At 48.1% G+C, this 15527-nt stretch overlaps 1 protein-coding gene across 1 annotated transcript in view; it reads left to right on the forward strand.

Moving 5' to 3' along the window:
• Positions 1-15527, forward strand: part of ephx4 (epoxide hydrolase 4) — an 87796-nt gene that overhangs the window by 24032 nt on the left and 48237 nt on the right. The window contains exon 3 of the mRNA XM_072510479.1: positions 3647-3804. Coding sequence (XP_072366580.1) covers positions 3647-3804 — 158 coding nt within the window. The remainder of the gene's footprint in view (positions 1-3646; positions 3805-15527) is intronic.

Raw genomic sequence — 15527 nt, forward strand, 5'->3', positions numbered from 1 at the left:
TCAACGCCAAATCGATCCTGGGTCTGGGTCATGTGCTTTCTTACAGCACTGTGGGCATTGCCATACTCAGACCACGTTAACCTAATATGTGCCAGACCCTTACACTACACCTCTCCCCAAGCCTTTACCCAATGCATTTAGTGCTACATTAGTTGACTTCATGTCTTATATTGTTATCAGTCCCACACATTTACATTGTTGTTGCTACGTTATCAATATCACTACCCCATCTCACCGCCCCCCCCCCCCCCCCCCCCTCCCACCCACCCCCACTCCCACCCCTGCCCCTTCAAATCCTTGAATTTAAAGGTTCAGGCAGACAAACATGGTTTTCCTTGCCTCCTTGTCACTCCTTTTGCATTTTTCATTGTCACGTGGGTTGCCTTGATGTCGTCAGTGGCTGAGAAAGAGCGTTCCTGCGGTGAGGAGAATGTTCACCTCTGCTTTTCCTTGTAGGCCATGGACGGTTGCTACCAGATTCCAACAACTCTTGTTGGCATGTCGGTTGAAAGTTGCACCATATCCACAGTGATTGCAGTGTTGCTCTGCTCAATGTTGGCGCAGTTGTGTTTACCTCCTCGGTGGTTGGCTATAGTTTCACCATTGAGGGTTTTCCGACACTTGTCGTGAGAATGGACAAACCTGCTCCTCAAAGAGAGAAGGCAGCTCCGAGCTGAAGTCCTCGTCAGGATGCACTTTTTGTTTTGTTTGATTACTCAGGACGGTAAGGTTCAGTTTGGTTGGCAACAGTGGTTGTCTTGACACCACTTGCTGTCTTGAGGAGATCCAAGGCTACACAGGCATTCCTACTCAAGACAGAGAAAGGCTAGTTACGGATGGCATACATCAGCTCGAAGATCGATTGCCGCCATACCTCAGTGGCGCCAGGATCATGCCAATGATTGGAAGTCGGACTCCTCCGGACCTGCAAATTGATGTGTCCATTGTTTGAAGCCAGTGATCTTTCAGCCACTGTTCCCTGTCTGACAGCACTGTCACGCTGGCTCCTGTATCTAATTTAAAATTTGTTACGTGGTCATTGACACAAATGCCTGCATTCCAAATTGAGAAACCAGGACCTTTGACCAAACCAAAGAAACAAGGTTGTTTGTCTTCCGGGGTTGCAGTCTCAACTTTGTAGATCACCTTTGGGCCTTCCTTGCGTTCTTCAGTTTGCCATAGTGATCAATCTTGTTGCATTGGACGTATTGGATGTAACTTGCAGGACAATGAGGGCACTTTGCTCCATAGCGCTGGTATGGCCACTCTGCTGGCCGGTTCGGGAATTGCTTTCCCAGACAAAGTGTCCTTGTGTCTTTGTTGTCTGAGAAGCTGGACTGAGGGTTGGTCTCTGCACCATTTTGATTTTCTCTCTTTAAGATTGTCCTGTGCTGTTCACAGGAGTATGGCTGTCTAACTACCTGGATTGCCTTTTCGAGAGTTGGATCTTCCTTTGCTTGCAGGTCTTCTGAAAATGGCTGCTTGGTTCAGCTGCCTGCCAACTTCTTTTGTTCAGCTGTTTGCCTTGTAAACTGTTGAGTTGGTCGATTTGGAGCTTCTGCTTCCTTTTTTACTGAGCCGGGCAGTCGCCACGTTCCCAAAATACGTAATAAATTTGTTCTCTGTTGTTTTCCTTTCACATGAACTCAGACATGTTCAGGCTCTGACTTAGGGGTTGGGTTTATTTCTGAGATATTTCAAAGATATTTCTGACACTGATTTATTTAAAGGAGTTCAAAGGACTTGCTGCAGCCTAGACATTTAAAGGATTTAGCTCACCACTACAGGTTATTTTGATTCTTCACTCTCAAGTTGGACTTCTGAAGGAGATTCAGTAGAGTCATCTGCTACAGTAAGGAATTTTAAGTCTCTGCCTTCAGCTTCCAGGCCTTTCTCTGGAGCATTTTTCCTTTCGGATACTTCTTTTCGGATCTGAATGCTTTGTTGAATTTTTCTCGGTCTTCCAGCATTTGGATTTGTCTTTGCATTTTAATGAGGCTCTGGGTTTTTATCCCATTGCTGCCACCATGATGGGAGGGTGGTGGTTAGATTTCTATATCTTAAAGAAGACTCTGTAGTCATCTGTAGTTTAACAGTAAATCATTATTATCTATGATAATGATTTACAGGGGCAGCACGGTGGCGCAGTGGTTAGCACTGCTGCTTCACGGCACCGAGGTTCTGGGTTCGACCCCGGCTCTGGGTCACTGTCCATGTGGAGTTTGCACATTCTCCCTGTGTTTGCGTGGGTTTCATCCCCACAACCCAAAAATGTGCAGGCTACATGGGTTGGAAAAAATGAATTTGGTACTCTAAATTTTAAAAAAAGAGAATGATTTACACTTGCACAGTAAAGGGTACAAGCTAGGAACTGTCTCCATGCTTAGGTCTGTACACATCTCTGCACAACACTACACTGACCCTGGATCTGGGTCATGTGTCTTAACATCACTGTGTGGATGGTACCATACTCAGTCCACATTAACCCTATATGTGCATCGCTTCTCAGAATTTTGGCTAAGATTAAGTGTCATATCTGCTCTGCCTTTTGGCTCAGATCTGGTATGTCTCCTTTGTGGGGACCGTGAGTTGGGTTCGATTTGGATTTGAATTGGTTTTTGGAGCAGGCAAGGAGCTGGATTAGGGGTTTGCCCCTGTCCACACTCTGAGGCCTGGCTTTGTAACTCAGGAGAAGTAATTTTTTTTTTAAAACCCTATATGTGCCACACCCTAATACCAAAGCACCTAAGACAGATCTAAGACAGGCTCAGCAATCCACTCAGCATTTATGTCATCAAGTTCAGTCACAAAGTCCTTAAGAGCTCTGTCATCTACATGAAGAATTTCAATTCCTTCTTCTAGGCTTTTGCCTGATCCCCAGCCAACAGCAGCATCCAACTGACCTGAATTGCACAGGTAAGGTCTTCACCAAAATGGCACACGTTTGCAGAACCTTCTCAACTCTGCTAATGATGGTCTGGATGGCGTTGATCTACCAATGTCTAACTTCAAGTAACAGATACAGCCTCAGTAACTGTATCTTTGTTTATTCTCACTTTCTGGATCTAGCACTGTCTTCTTCAGTCTGCCTGTACTGCACCAATGGAATCATCATCTTCATCATCATCTATTGAGCTGTGATGCCCCTGAGTCCTTTTATAGGTTTCAAGAAGTTTCAGTTTTTCCACAAATTGTGATTTCCAGTCTCAGTTTCAATTTTAGTGTCCTTAGAAACTGAGAAGGTCACTTTTGCTCTGTTTCCTTTTCGATTTCCTTTTTCAGTGAGGGTCTAGCTAAATTTTTAAAACTGCAAGTTTTGAAACCACAGATTTCATTATATATAGCTGAAGGAGACGACAACATAAATACTGGAAGTGTAGTAAGAGGAGGAGCAGAGCCATTGGACTCAGGAGGAGTTCAAATTCAGAAGATTTTGAGTCATGCATTTGGATAGCACAAACAGGTGTCCCTGAAACACTGGTTGATTAAAGGCACTGGCTATTGTCATGTATACGCCTGGGTGGCCTGGGTAGTGCAGGGATACAATATAAGGCATTTAATACTCTTATATATTTTAAAAAGACTAAAGATCTTTTGATTTCAAAGAGCATCAATACTTCTTAGCCAATTCCCTTCTCTGCTACAGGTACTCTTGGCGTTATCAGCTTCAAGAATTTAAGAGTGACTTCCGAGTGGTTGCGGTGGATTTACGAGGATACGGGGAATCAGATGCGCCCATCGGTCGAGAAAACTACCAGCTGGATTGTTTGATCACAGACGTAAAGGACATTGTGGAGTCCCTCGGTAGGTTGGTAGAAGGGTTGGCTTTCAATGGTGTCTGTTGTTTTGTGGCTGCGCACCCGAGAAGTCTATGTCTCTTTCTGATTCCCATAATTATGTTTTTCCACCTGCAATCTCCCGGCAGAATGAAGGTACCATGCTTGTGTTGTAACCAATGGTTACCTACTTACACTGTAGCAATTGAGCTTTGTTCTGTAGCTGTGACTAACTTTGTAAGTGTGTTGGAAACGAAAAAGCCGTGGGCTGATCTGCCAATCTGTAAATTCTTTAATGCTCAAATCATTCTCATTCCAAGATAGAATAAACTTCCAGAAGCAACAATCATAGTCCCATCTTCTGCTTTATGTAGACTATAATTCTTCAATTATGCCAATAATAACAGGCACATTCTTTTGATATTTGTGGCAGCAATTTTCCCCCCAAACACTTTTTATTTCTTATTTCACAAATAAAGGGCTTTTTTGTTAACATACACCAACATGAGGAATGAACACCATTTTATCTTCCATATTTTCAAGCAATCTGTTATAACCTGCCTACTGACGATTGGCTGGGGACTAATGACTATCCCACAATCCTGTGGGAGTATGAACTTCCCCAATGAGGGGGGCGGAGAAACTCCTACTATAAATAAGCTGGCCAGTCCAGGAACCAGGAGGAAGGAGAAGGTAGCAAGGGAAGTTACTGCTACTGTTATGTATATATTGTTATAGTAAATAAACTTTATTATTTTGTATCCTTAAAACTCGTGCTGGATTCTTCGGGGCCCTTACAAAACTGGCGACGAAGGTAAAAGTGAATAGCTGTCTACACTGCTGAAGCCACCTCCCTGGATTTTTGTTGGATACAGGTTGGAAGTTGTTTTCTATTATACCATGCCTCTGTACGGACGTTTGGATGTTTTTGATGCTGCGCTGGAAAGCTGGAACCAGTACACACAACGGATGCGTTACTATTTCCGGGCAAACAATATCACCGAAAACGAGCGCCAGGTGGTCATATTGCTCACCGCCTGCGGGCCGCATACGTTTGGGGTGATTAGGAGCCTTACGTACCCAGCTGCGCCGGACACCAAAACGTTTGACGAACTTGTGAATATAGTGGGGCAACACTTTAACCCAACCCCGTCCACGATAGTCCAGCGTTACCGGTTTAATACCGCTGAGAGGACCCCTGGAGAATCCCTTGCCGATTTTTTTATCCAGGCTACGCGGGATTGCGGAATACTGTGACTATGGTGAGACCTTGTCAGAAATGTTACGCGACCGTTTGGTTTGCGGTATTAACAATGTGGCCACCCAGAGAAAGTTGTTAGCGGAGCCAACATTGACTTTTCAACAGGCAATACAAATAGTCTTGTCCCGAGAGAGCGCAGAGCGAGGAGTACAGGAGCTACAGGGAATGGAAGTGCATGCCTTGGGGCGCAACCCTTTCCGCCCAAAAACGTCCCCCCGCACTCCTGCGGTACCTTGGGTGAGGCAACGACCAGACCGACGCCAGTGGCCATCGGACATTCCTCCCCAAAGGGAGCCTTCTCCAGAGCCAATGGATGAGGAGCCATGTCCGTGTCAGACTTGTAGGCGCCGACCCCGTCGCGGACGGCGGTCCTGGGGACGCTAGAGGCGCCGTCGTTCCGACCGAAACTGGGACCAGCCCAGGGGCCGTAACTGGGACCAGCCCAGAGGCCGTACCTTCCATGTGGATGAACCTGCGGCGACCACGCCTGAGGACGTGGAGACGGAGGACGACTGCCTGCAGCTGCATTGTGTGGCAGCTCCCCGTGTGGCCCCCATTAAGGTGACAGTACGGGTCAATGGCCACCCGCTGGAGATGGAGTTGGATACTGGCGCAGCGGTCTCCGTGATCGCCCAGAGGACATTCGACCGCATCAAGCAGGGTATACAGACCCTTACACTAACTGACTCACAGGCCAGGTTGGCCACCTACACTGGGGAACCACTGGACATTGCAGGAACTACAATGACCCCTGTTGTCTATGGACGCCAGGAGGGGCGTTTCCCACTTATCGTAGTGCGTGGCCATGGGCCCAGCCTGTTGGGTCGGGACTGGTTGCGCCATTTGCGGTTGCAATGGCAGCACATCCTCCAAACAGTTTCTGGAGGGTTGACTGAGGTGCTAGGACGATACCCAGAGGTATTCCAGCCTGGTCTGGGGAAAATAAAAGGGGCCGTAGCCCGTATCCAAGTTGAACCAGGAGCCACACCGCGCTATTTCCGGGCGCGCCCAGTGCCTTACGCTTTGCTCGAGAAGGTAGAAGGGGAGCTCACTCGTTTGGAGAGTTTGGGTATTATCAGGCCCGTCCGTTTTGCTGACTGGGCAGCACCATTTGTACCAGTAATGAAGCCAGATGCCACAGTTCGCTTGTGTGGCGACTATAAACTTACAGTGAATACAGTTTCCCGACTCGACCGAGACCCAATGCCTCGCATAGAGGATCTCTACGCGAAACCTGCAGGCGGACTCTCATTCACAAAATTAGACATGAGTCACGCCTACCTGCAGTTGGAGCTGGACCCTGCCTCCCGACCATATGTAACAATTAACATACACCGGGGCCTGTATGAATATACACGGTTGCCCTTTGGAGTATCCTCTGCCTGCGCAATTTTTCAACGTGTTATGGAGGGCATTTTGAGAGGTTTACCACGTGTGGCTGTCTACCTAGATGACGTGTTGATTACAGGGACGTCGGAGCAAGAGCATTTGGAAAATCTGGAGGCTGTCCTTAAACGCCTTTCGGAGGCTGGAGTCCGTTTACGTCACACAAAGTGCGTATTTCAGGCAAAAGAAGTAGTCTACCTAGGTTATCGGGTGGACCGCGAGGGTCTGCACCCCGTCGCAGAGACGGTGCGTGCAATTCAACATGCCCCCACCCCGACTGACACTTCGCATCTTCGTTCTTTTCTCGGTCTCGTAAACTATTACGGGAAGTTCCTCCCCAATCTGGCAACTACGCTGGCCCCCTTACACCTGCTGCTAAAGAAAAATCACACCTGGGTTTGGGGTCAGCCGCAAGAAACCGCTTTCCGGCGGGTAAAGCAACAATTGTCGTCGTCTGGGTTACTAACCCACTATGATCCGGGAAAGCCTTTGCTCGTCACATGTGATGCATCCCCGTATGGTATTGGGGCTGTCCTGTCCCACAAGATGGAGAACGGGGCCGAGCGACCGATAGCTTTCGCCTCCCGCACATTGACTGCAGCGGAGAAGAAGTACGCGCAGATCGAGAAGGAGGGCCTGGCAGTGGTTTTCGCGGTGAAACGCTTCCACCAGTATGTGTATGGCCGCCATTTCACTATTGTGACTGATCATAAGCCCCTGCTGGGACTCTTCAGAGAGGATAAGCCAATACCGCCCATTGCTTCTGCACGGATCCAGCGCTGGGCTTTGTTGCTTGCTGCATATGAGTATTCTCTGGAGCACAAACCAGGTACGCAGATAGCAAATGCCGACGCACTGAGCCGATTGCCTTTATCGACCGGCCGCATGTCGACCCCCACGACCGGTGAGGTGGTCGCAACCCTAAATTTTATGGACACCTTGCCTGTCACGGCATCACAGATCCGTGAGTGGACCCAGACGGAGCCAGTCCTGTCAAAAGTTCGGCACATAGTCCTGTATGGTGGGCAGCATAGACAGCTCCCAGGCGAGTTGCGGGCATTTTCCTCCGAGCTGTCAGAGTTCAGCGTGGAAGACGGCATCCTCTTGTGGAGGACGCGTGTGATTGTCCCGGAAAAAGGCCAGGAGCTGATATTATCAGACTTGCACAATAGGCATCTGGGCGTGACCAAGATGAAAATGTTGGCCCGGAGTTATGTCTGGTGGCCAGGCCTCGACACCGACATTGAGAAGGTGGCCCAAAACTGCTCCATTTGCCAGGAGCATCAGAAGCTTCTGCCGGCCGCGCCCCTACATCACTGGGAATGGCCAGGGCGGCCTTGGGCACGCTTGCATGCAGATTTCGCAGGCCCTTTTCAGGGATCCATGTTCCTTCTACTAATTGACGCCCAGTCCAAATGGCTGGAGGTGCATAAGATGCAGGGGACAACGTCCTGCGCAACAATTGAAAAAATGCGTTTATCATTTAGCACGCATGGCCTCCCCGAGGTGCTGGTCACGGATAATGGCACTCCATTCACGAGTGAGGAGTTTGCTAGGTTTACAAAGATGAACGGCATCCGCCATATCCGCACTGCCCCTTACCACCCGGCTTCAAATGGGATGGCAGAGCGCGCAGTGCAGACATTCAAAAGAAGCAGTCTTCCGGATCAATGGACACGAGACTGGCTCGGTTTTTGTTTACGTACAGGACCACCCCCCATACAGTGACTGGGGTAGCTCCCGCAGAACTCCTAATGGGCCGGAGACTTCGCACCCGCCTTAGTATGGTCTTCCCGGACATTGGCGCAAAAGTACGCCGCACACAAGAACGGCAGGGACCGGGATTGTCTCGGCATCGTCCGATTCGGCAGTTTGCGCCCGGTGACCCAGTATTCGTGCGGAATTTTGCTGGTGGTGCCCAATGGGTTCCTGGTGTAATCTTTCGCCAACCAACATCACTGACCCACTATTGAAGAAAGAAGATGGACCTCCCGACAATGACAAGAGACCTCCGCGAGCACTCGGAGGCTGGATGACGGACCTCCTCCAGGACACTGAATATGGAAGGTCCACCTGTAGACTCCCCTACTGTTGTGGTGGTGTTGCCATCGGCCTCCATCCTGAACTCTGGAGTCAACATTTATTTATCATCCCTAATTGCCCTTGAGAGGGCACTTAAGAGACAACTTCATTGCTGATCTGGAGTCACATGGAGGCCAGACCAGGTAAGGATGGTAGATTTCCTCCCCTAAAGGATATTAATCCTGTCACCTGCACATCATGTTGTTCCAAACGGCACGGGAGCACAGTAGTTAGCATTGTTGCTTCACAGCTCCAGGGTCCCAGGTTTGATTCCCGGCTTGGGTGACAGTCTGTGTGGAGTCTGCACGTTTTTCACCCACAGTCCAAAGGTGTGCAGGTTCGGTGGATCGGCCATGCTAAATTGCCCCTTAGTGTCCAAAAAGGTTAGGTGGGGTTACAGGGATAGGGTGGAGATGTGGGCTTAAGTGGGGTGCTCTTTCCAAGGGCCAGTGCAGACATGATGGGCCGAATGGCCTCCTTCTGCACTGTAAATTCTATGATTCAAACGTGTTTTGCATCGACATAGTTTCCCATTAGGAATTGGGCTTGGGTGGTCGGGCCTTCATATGCATCACATTAGGAAGATGCAAATTAGGTTCATGACTGCCTTCAGCAGGATTCCCAATCTGCTATGGTAATATCTAGTGGATAATTCCATTGTAAATTCACATTGGCATAAAGCTGATTTTTTGGGGGGCGCCTTTTTTCTTTCAATTCATGGGATGTGGGCATCGCTGGCTAAGCCAGCATTTATTGCCCATCCCTAGTTGCCGTTCAGAAGGTGCTGGTGAGTTGTCTTCTTGAACCGCTGCAGTCCCTGTGGTGCAGGTACACCCACAGTGCTGTTAGGGAGGGACTTCCAGGATGTTGACCCAGCGACAATGAAGGAACGGTGATGTATTTCCAAGTCAGGATGGTGAATGTACTGGGGAACCTCCAGTTGGTGGGGTGTCTGCTGCCCTTGTCCTTCTAGATGGTAGCGGTTATGGGTTTGGAAGGTGCTGCCTAAGGAACCTCAGTGAGTTCCTGCAGCGCACACTGGGCTAAATCGCTGGCTTTAAAAGCAGACCAAGGCAGGCCAGCAGCATGGTTCAATTCCCGTAGCAGCCTCCCCGAACAGGCGCCGGAATGTGGCGACTAGGGGCTTTTCACAGTAACTTCATTTGAAGCCTACTTGTGACAATAAGCGATTTTCATTTCATTTCATTTTCATTTCATTTTGTAGATGGTACACATGGCTGCTACTGTTCATTGGTGGTGGAGAGATTGAATGTTTATGGAAGGGGGAGCAATCAACCGGGCTGTTTTGTCCTTGATGGCGTTGAGTTTCTTGAGTGTTGTTGGAGCTGCACTCATCCAGGCAAGTGGAGAGAATTCTATTACACTCCTGACTTGTGCCTTGTAGATGGTGGACAGGCTGGGGGATCAGAAGGTGAACTACTCACCACAAGATTCCTAGCCTCTGACCTGTTCTTATAGCCACAGTATTTATATATGGCCAGTCCAGTTCAGTTACTGGTCAATGGTAACCCCCATTGTTGCTCGTTTTAGCCTTAGTTTAATTGCTCTAATTCTGTCACCTTTGCTCTTGAGTCGCCAGGTATCTTTCTGATACCGCCACGTGGTTCAAGTCCGAGTAATGATTAATAATCCAACACACCGCTTAGTAAGAGTTAAATCAACGCTCATTTATTATATACAGCAATTAATACTTATACATTAATTCTACCTCTAAGCTACTTCCTACAACTAACAGGCCAATACTTAACTTTGGAAATGGCCCACCAGGTCAGGGAAACGAATGGCCTTTCGAGTGGGTTCTGAGCCTGCGGGATTCAAAGCTGGTACAGGTCGATAGTCAGGAGTGCCTATCTGGTAGCGATCGTTGGAGTAAAACTTACGTTCCCTTGCAGAAGGGTCTCAAAGGGTGCGGAGCGGAGAAGAAGGGTCGATTTGAACTTGGCCCCTATTCTTATAGTCCCCATGGGGCTTCCCGCCTCTCGGGGCGGACCTTGTACCTGGTTCCAAGTGATTGGACTTGGTCCCAATCACTTGGTTCGATATTCTCCAATACTGGAGCGATTCCTTGATCGAGGGGTGGTCGTTTACCTCTCTTTGTGTCAGCTCCTGCTGGCGCCGAAAGGTCTGGGTCGGCTTTGTGTGTCTATTTTGTATCAATTGTTCCCGGCGATTGCTGATTAATATGCAGATGGCTGGGGTGTTGTCATGTTGATGGCTGCAGGTAACGGTTTGGTCTGTCTTCTCCAGAGGCGAACACACTGTTTTACCTGCAGCTGTCTGTTTGAGTCCTGTTGGCTGATTTTCCCATCAGCCTCTTCCGTTCGCCATTTTAAATTGGGGTTTGGCCATTCTAATCGGGAGTCAGCCATTTTATATGGCTACACCATGATGTTGATAGTGGGGGATTCAGCGATGGTAATGCCATTGAATATCAAGGAGCGATGGTTAAATCCTCTCTTGTTGGACATGGTCATTGCCTGGCACAAATTGTCATTATGGGGGGCACAAATGTTACTTTCCACTTGTCAGCCCAAGCCTGGATATTGTCCAGGTCTTGCTGCATTTGAACATGGACTGCTTCATTATCTAGGAATTGCAATGATGCTGAACATTGTGCAGTCATCTGCAAACATCCCCACTTCTGACCTTAAGATGGAAGGAAGGTCATTGATGAAGCAGCTTAAGATGATTGGGCCTAGGACACTACCCACAGGAACTCCTGCAGTCATGTCCTGGAACTGAGATGATTGACCTCCAACCACCACAACCATCTTCCTATGTCCCAGATATGACTCCAACCAGCAGAGAGTTTCCCCCCGATTCCCATTGACTCCAGTTTAGCTAGGGCTCCTTGATGCCATACTTGGTCAAATGCTGCCTTGATGTCAAAGCAGTCACTCTCACCTCACTTCTGGAGTTCAGCTCTTTGTCCATGTTTGAGTGCCCACCAGACAGCCAGACACAATAACATGTCTGCAATTGGGGTCAGACAGAAAACTGAACACTTTTATTAATTAATATTGCCACGCCCGAGCCCTACCATCGAAGCCTGAATGAAAGACTTGTCCTCCCACCCCATCCGCAGCCTTGTCTGGTCCTTGACCCACAAATGAGTCTCTTGCAAGGAAACCATACTGGAATTTAAACTCTTAAGGTGAGCAAATACTCTTGACCTTTTCATTGGGCCATTCAATCCCCTGGCATTCCAGGTGATCAAACGAGTTAGGGTCTTCCACGAACCCCCCAAATCCGGACCAGCCACTTCCACCAAGAGGGATTACCTCAAAGATACATAAAAGGTACAGCAATCAGGCCCACTCAAGATGGCCGCCAAAACAAATTAGCAGACTAAACAAAGTAAAATCTGCAGTCACCGTCAGTAAACTATCCACACACCCACTCTCATCCCCCTCCCCCTTACTCGCCCTCGGATACTACCCCACCCAAATATGCATACAGATAGCAGCAAGGCAAACAAAAATAACTAAAATCTACTTTTAACAAATCTAAACTTAACAAAACAAGAACTCAAAGCTCATTATCTAAAAAATTACTATTATGAGCTGCAGTCAGCCCTTCAACGCCACTCCCGTAAGCTAACTCTTAGGTTAGCAGGGAGGCTCCAAACTAGAGTGAAGAAAAATGGTTATAGACAACAAAATACTAAAACCCCATAAACTATTGCACTTGAACAGGGAGCTATATATTTTCATAACAATCAGATCAGAACCCCACAAAAACCTAAATCCCAAACTGTCTTCTCCAGAGCCACTCGGATGGGAGCCAAGACCTCCTCCATACATTTCCAGAGGTCCTCCCACACAACCCGTCATAAATTCCTTCATAAAAGTACTCGAAAGCGCCGTTAGTGGAGTAGCCGGAAATGAAATAAAATGAAAATTGCTTATTGTCCCAAGTGGGCTTCAAATGAAGTTACTGTGAAAAGCCCTTAGTCGCCACATTCTAGCGCCTGTTCGGGGAGGCTGGTACGGGAATTGAACCGTGCTGCTGGCCTGCCTTGGTCTGCTTTAAAAGCCAGCGATTTAGCCCTGTGCTAAACCAGCCCCTGAGGAGCCCCAGAGGCTGCCTCTGCCATTTTATCTGCCGACAAGCTCGGAGAGGCATCTGATTACGCTGATGAACGTCTGCTGTTGAACGTCTTTCCCCTGACTTTTCTGGGCATTTCACTCATATAGGATCATTATCCCATTAATTATGTGGGTTTTCAAAAGAAAATACCCCCTGAAACTGAGAGAAAAGGGAAACACGTGCAGTACTCTAGCGCGAGGCAACTTGTACACATCGTCCCCCTGCATAACGCTAACAGAATCATAGAATTTACAGTGCGGAAGGAGGCCATTTGACCCATCGAGTCTGCACCAGGCCCGGAAAGAGCACCCTACTCAAGCCCACGCCTCCACCCTATCCCTGTAACCCAGTAACTCCACCTAACCTTTTTGGACACTAATGGCCAATCCACCTAACCTGCACATCTTTAGACTGTGAGAGGAAACCGGAGCACCCGGAGGAAACCTACGCAGACACGGGGAGAACGTGCAGACTCTGCACAGACAGTGACCCAGCGGGGAATCGAACCTGGGACCCTGGAGCTGTAAAGCAACTATGCTAACCACTGTGCTACCGTGCTGCCCACATGGGATGCGGGAAGACTCCGGATTTGTCCTGCTTCTTGTGTATAGGTCATATCTGGGCAGTTTTCCATATTGCAGGGTAATAGCTGTACAGGACCAGCTTGCCTAGTGGCACAGCAAGTTCTGGAACACAAGTCTTCAGTACCATTACTAGAATATTGTCAGGGCCCCTTAGCCTTTGCAGCATCCAGTGCCTTCAGTTGTTTCGTCATATCACCCTGAGTGAATCGTATTGGCTGAAGACTGACATCTGTGATGCTGGGGACCTCCGGAGGAGGCCGGGATGGATCATCCACTCGGCACTACTGGCTGGGGAATGTAGCAAATGCTTCAGCCTTATCTTTTGCGCAGTTGTGCTGCACTTCCCATTATTCCTGCCGAATCCCCTCCAAAAGTATCTACTTGCAGTTATGAGGAAATGATGGATATTTAATACAAACAAATGTAAAATAGAGCAGAAGGAAGGAAAAAATATCTAGTGGACGTATTGCATAAGTTGTCCTCCCCGCCACAATATATCCCGAATCTCTCTCCTCAGAGGTATCTTCCATTCTTTCCTCATTCACTCGGCAGTGAGTGACTCCTCACCCTGTTTCATTAGAACATAGAACAGTACAGCACAGAACAGGCCCTTCGGCCCTCGATGTTGTGCCGAGCATTGTCCGAAACCAAGATCAAGCTATCCCCCACTCCCTGTCATTGTGGTGTGCTCCATGTGCCTATCCAATAACCGCTTGAAAGTTCCTAAAGTGCCTGACTCCACTATCACAGCAGGCAGTCCATTCCACACCCTAACCACTCTCTGAGTAAAGAACCTACCTCGGACATCCCTCCTATATCTCCCACCCTGAACCTGATAGTTATGCCCGCTTGTAACAGGTACATCCACCCGAGGAAATAGTCTCTGAATGTTTACTCTATCTATCCCCCTCATCATCTTATAAACCTCTATTATATACCGCACAATTGGGTAATTCTGAAACGACTTAGTTAACCGTTGAAATGTGGCTGGGGCGTTTTTCATGCCAAATGGCATAACTTTGAATTAGTATTACCATCTGGAGTCACAAAAGCTGAAATCTCCTTCGCCCTTTCGGATAAAGGTACCTGCCAGTAACCTTTAAGTAAATCCAGTTTGGAAATAAAAGCTGATTTGTCCCACTTTCTCAACACAATCCTCCAAACGTGGGATAGGATAAGAGTCCGTTCTTGTAACTGCATTAACATTTCTATAGTCCACACACAGCCATTGGGTACGATCTGGTTTTGGTACCATCACTATGGGTGAGCTCCATTGGCTGCAACCAATTATGCAACCAAATTATGCCATTTTTAAGCATACTCCCAATCTGTTTGTTAGCCTGTGCCAATTTTAAAGGGTTAAGTCTATATGGATGTTGTTTGATTGGAACAGCATTTCCCACATCTACATCATGTATAGCCAGTTTAGTACTTCCCAATTTATCTCCACAAACATGCCCATGTGATATCAATAACTCTTCCAGGTCAGTTCGTTTAAGGCCACAAAGTTTAACTGCAATAAAACTAGATTGGTCAGCCCAAGTGTAATTGCAGTTTGGGGAGAGACGTTTGCAGATTGGAAGGTGCTTGTGAATTTATGACTCTGGATCAGAAAGAAAACAGACAAAATGGCTTCTTTGAAAGGTAATCAGCCTTAGTCTGTGGAGGCCCATTGGCAACTCTCCCCATTAGAGAGAGGTCATTGTTTGTTTAGCTTGAGGAACAGCACTCTACGTCAAGCATGGGGCGAGGCAAGGAGGTCTCCAGGGATTGAACTTGCACTGTTGGCATTATTCTGTCCCACGCTCTAGTTAACTGAGGTTACCCACCTCCACACTTTAAAAGAAAACTTGAATGATTTGTCACTTTAAAGTATGGGGCTGGATTTTCCCATGGGCTTAGGTACCCCGATGTCAGGACCAAATGGGAGTGCCAAGCCCAACATGGAAGTGCTCTCGCTGGTCTGTACTGCAGTGCATAAATTAAGAGAATTAATGCCGCAGGGTCCAGTAAAATAGAGATGAGACTCACCTGCTGAAAGGGATTGGCCACCATTTTGGCCTTTCCTATTGGAGCCTTGTGAATGCGGCATGGGGTCTCTGACTGTAGTGGCCACCCACCCTTCTACAGAGAGGCTGCCCTCATTGAGCTGACTGTATCCACATGCGGTGGGGCTGCTCACATATAATGGCGGAGAGACACAAAACCACCTCTGATTGTGGCTCTCTTCACCTTAATTGGGTGCCCAACCCCATGGTGCAGGCAGTCGCCCTCTGTCCTCGGTGGCAGGAATGCACTGGGAGCTGTTCTGACGCAACTCCCTGCAGT

Source organism: Scyliorhinus torazame, chromosome 7, assembly GCF_047496885.1.
Source record: "Scyliorhinus torazame isolate Kashiwa2021f chromosome 7, sScyTor2.1, whole genome shotgun sequence".
Taxonomy (NCBI): domain Eukaryota; kingdom Metazoa; phylum Chordata; class Chondrichthyes; order Carcharhiniformes; family Scyliorhinidae; genus Scyliorhinus; species Scyliorhinus torazame.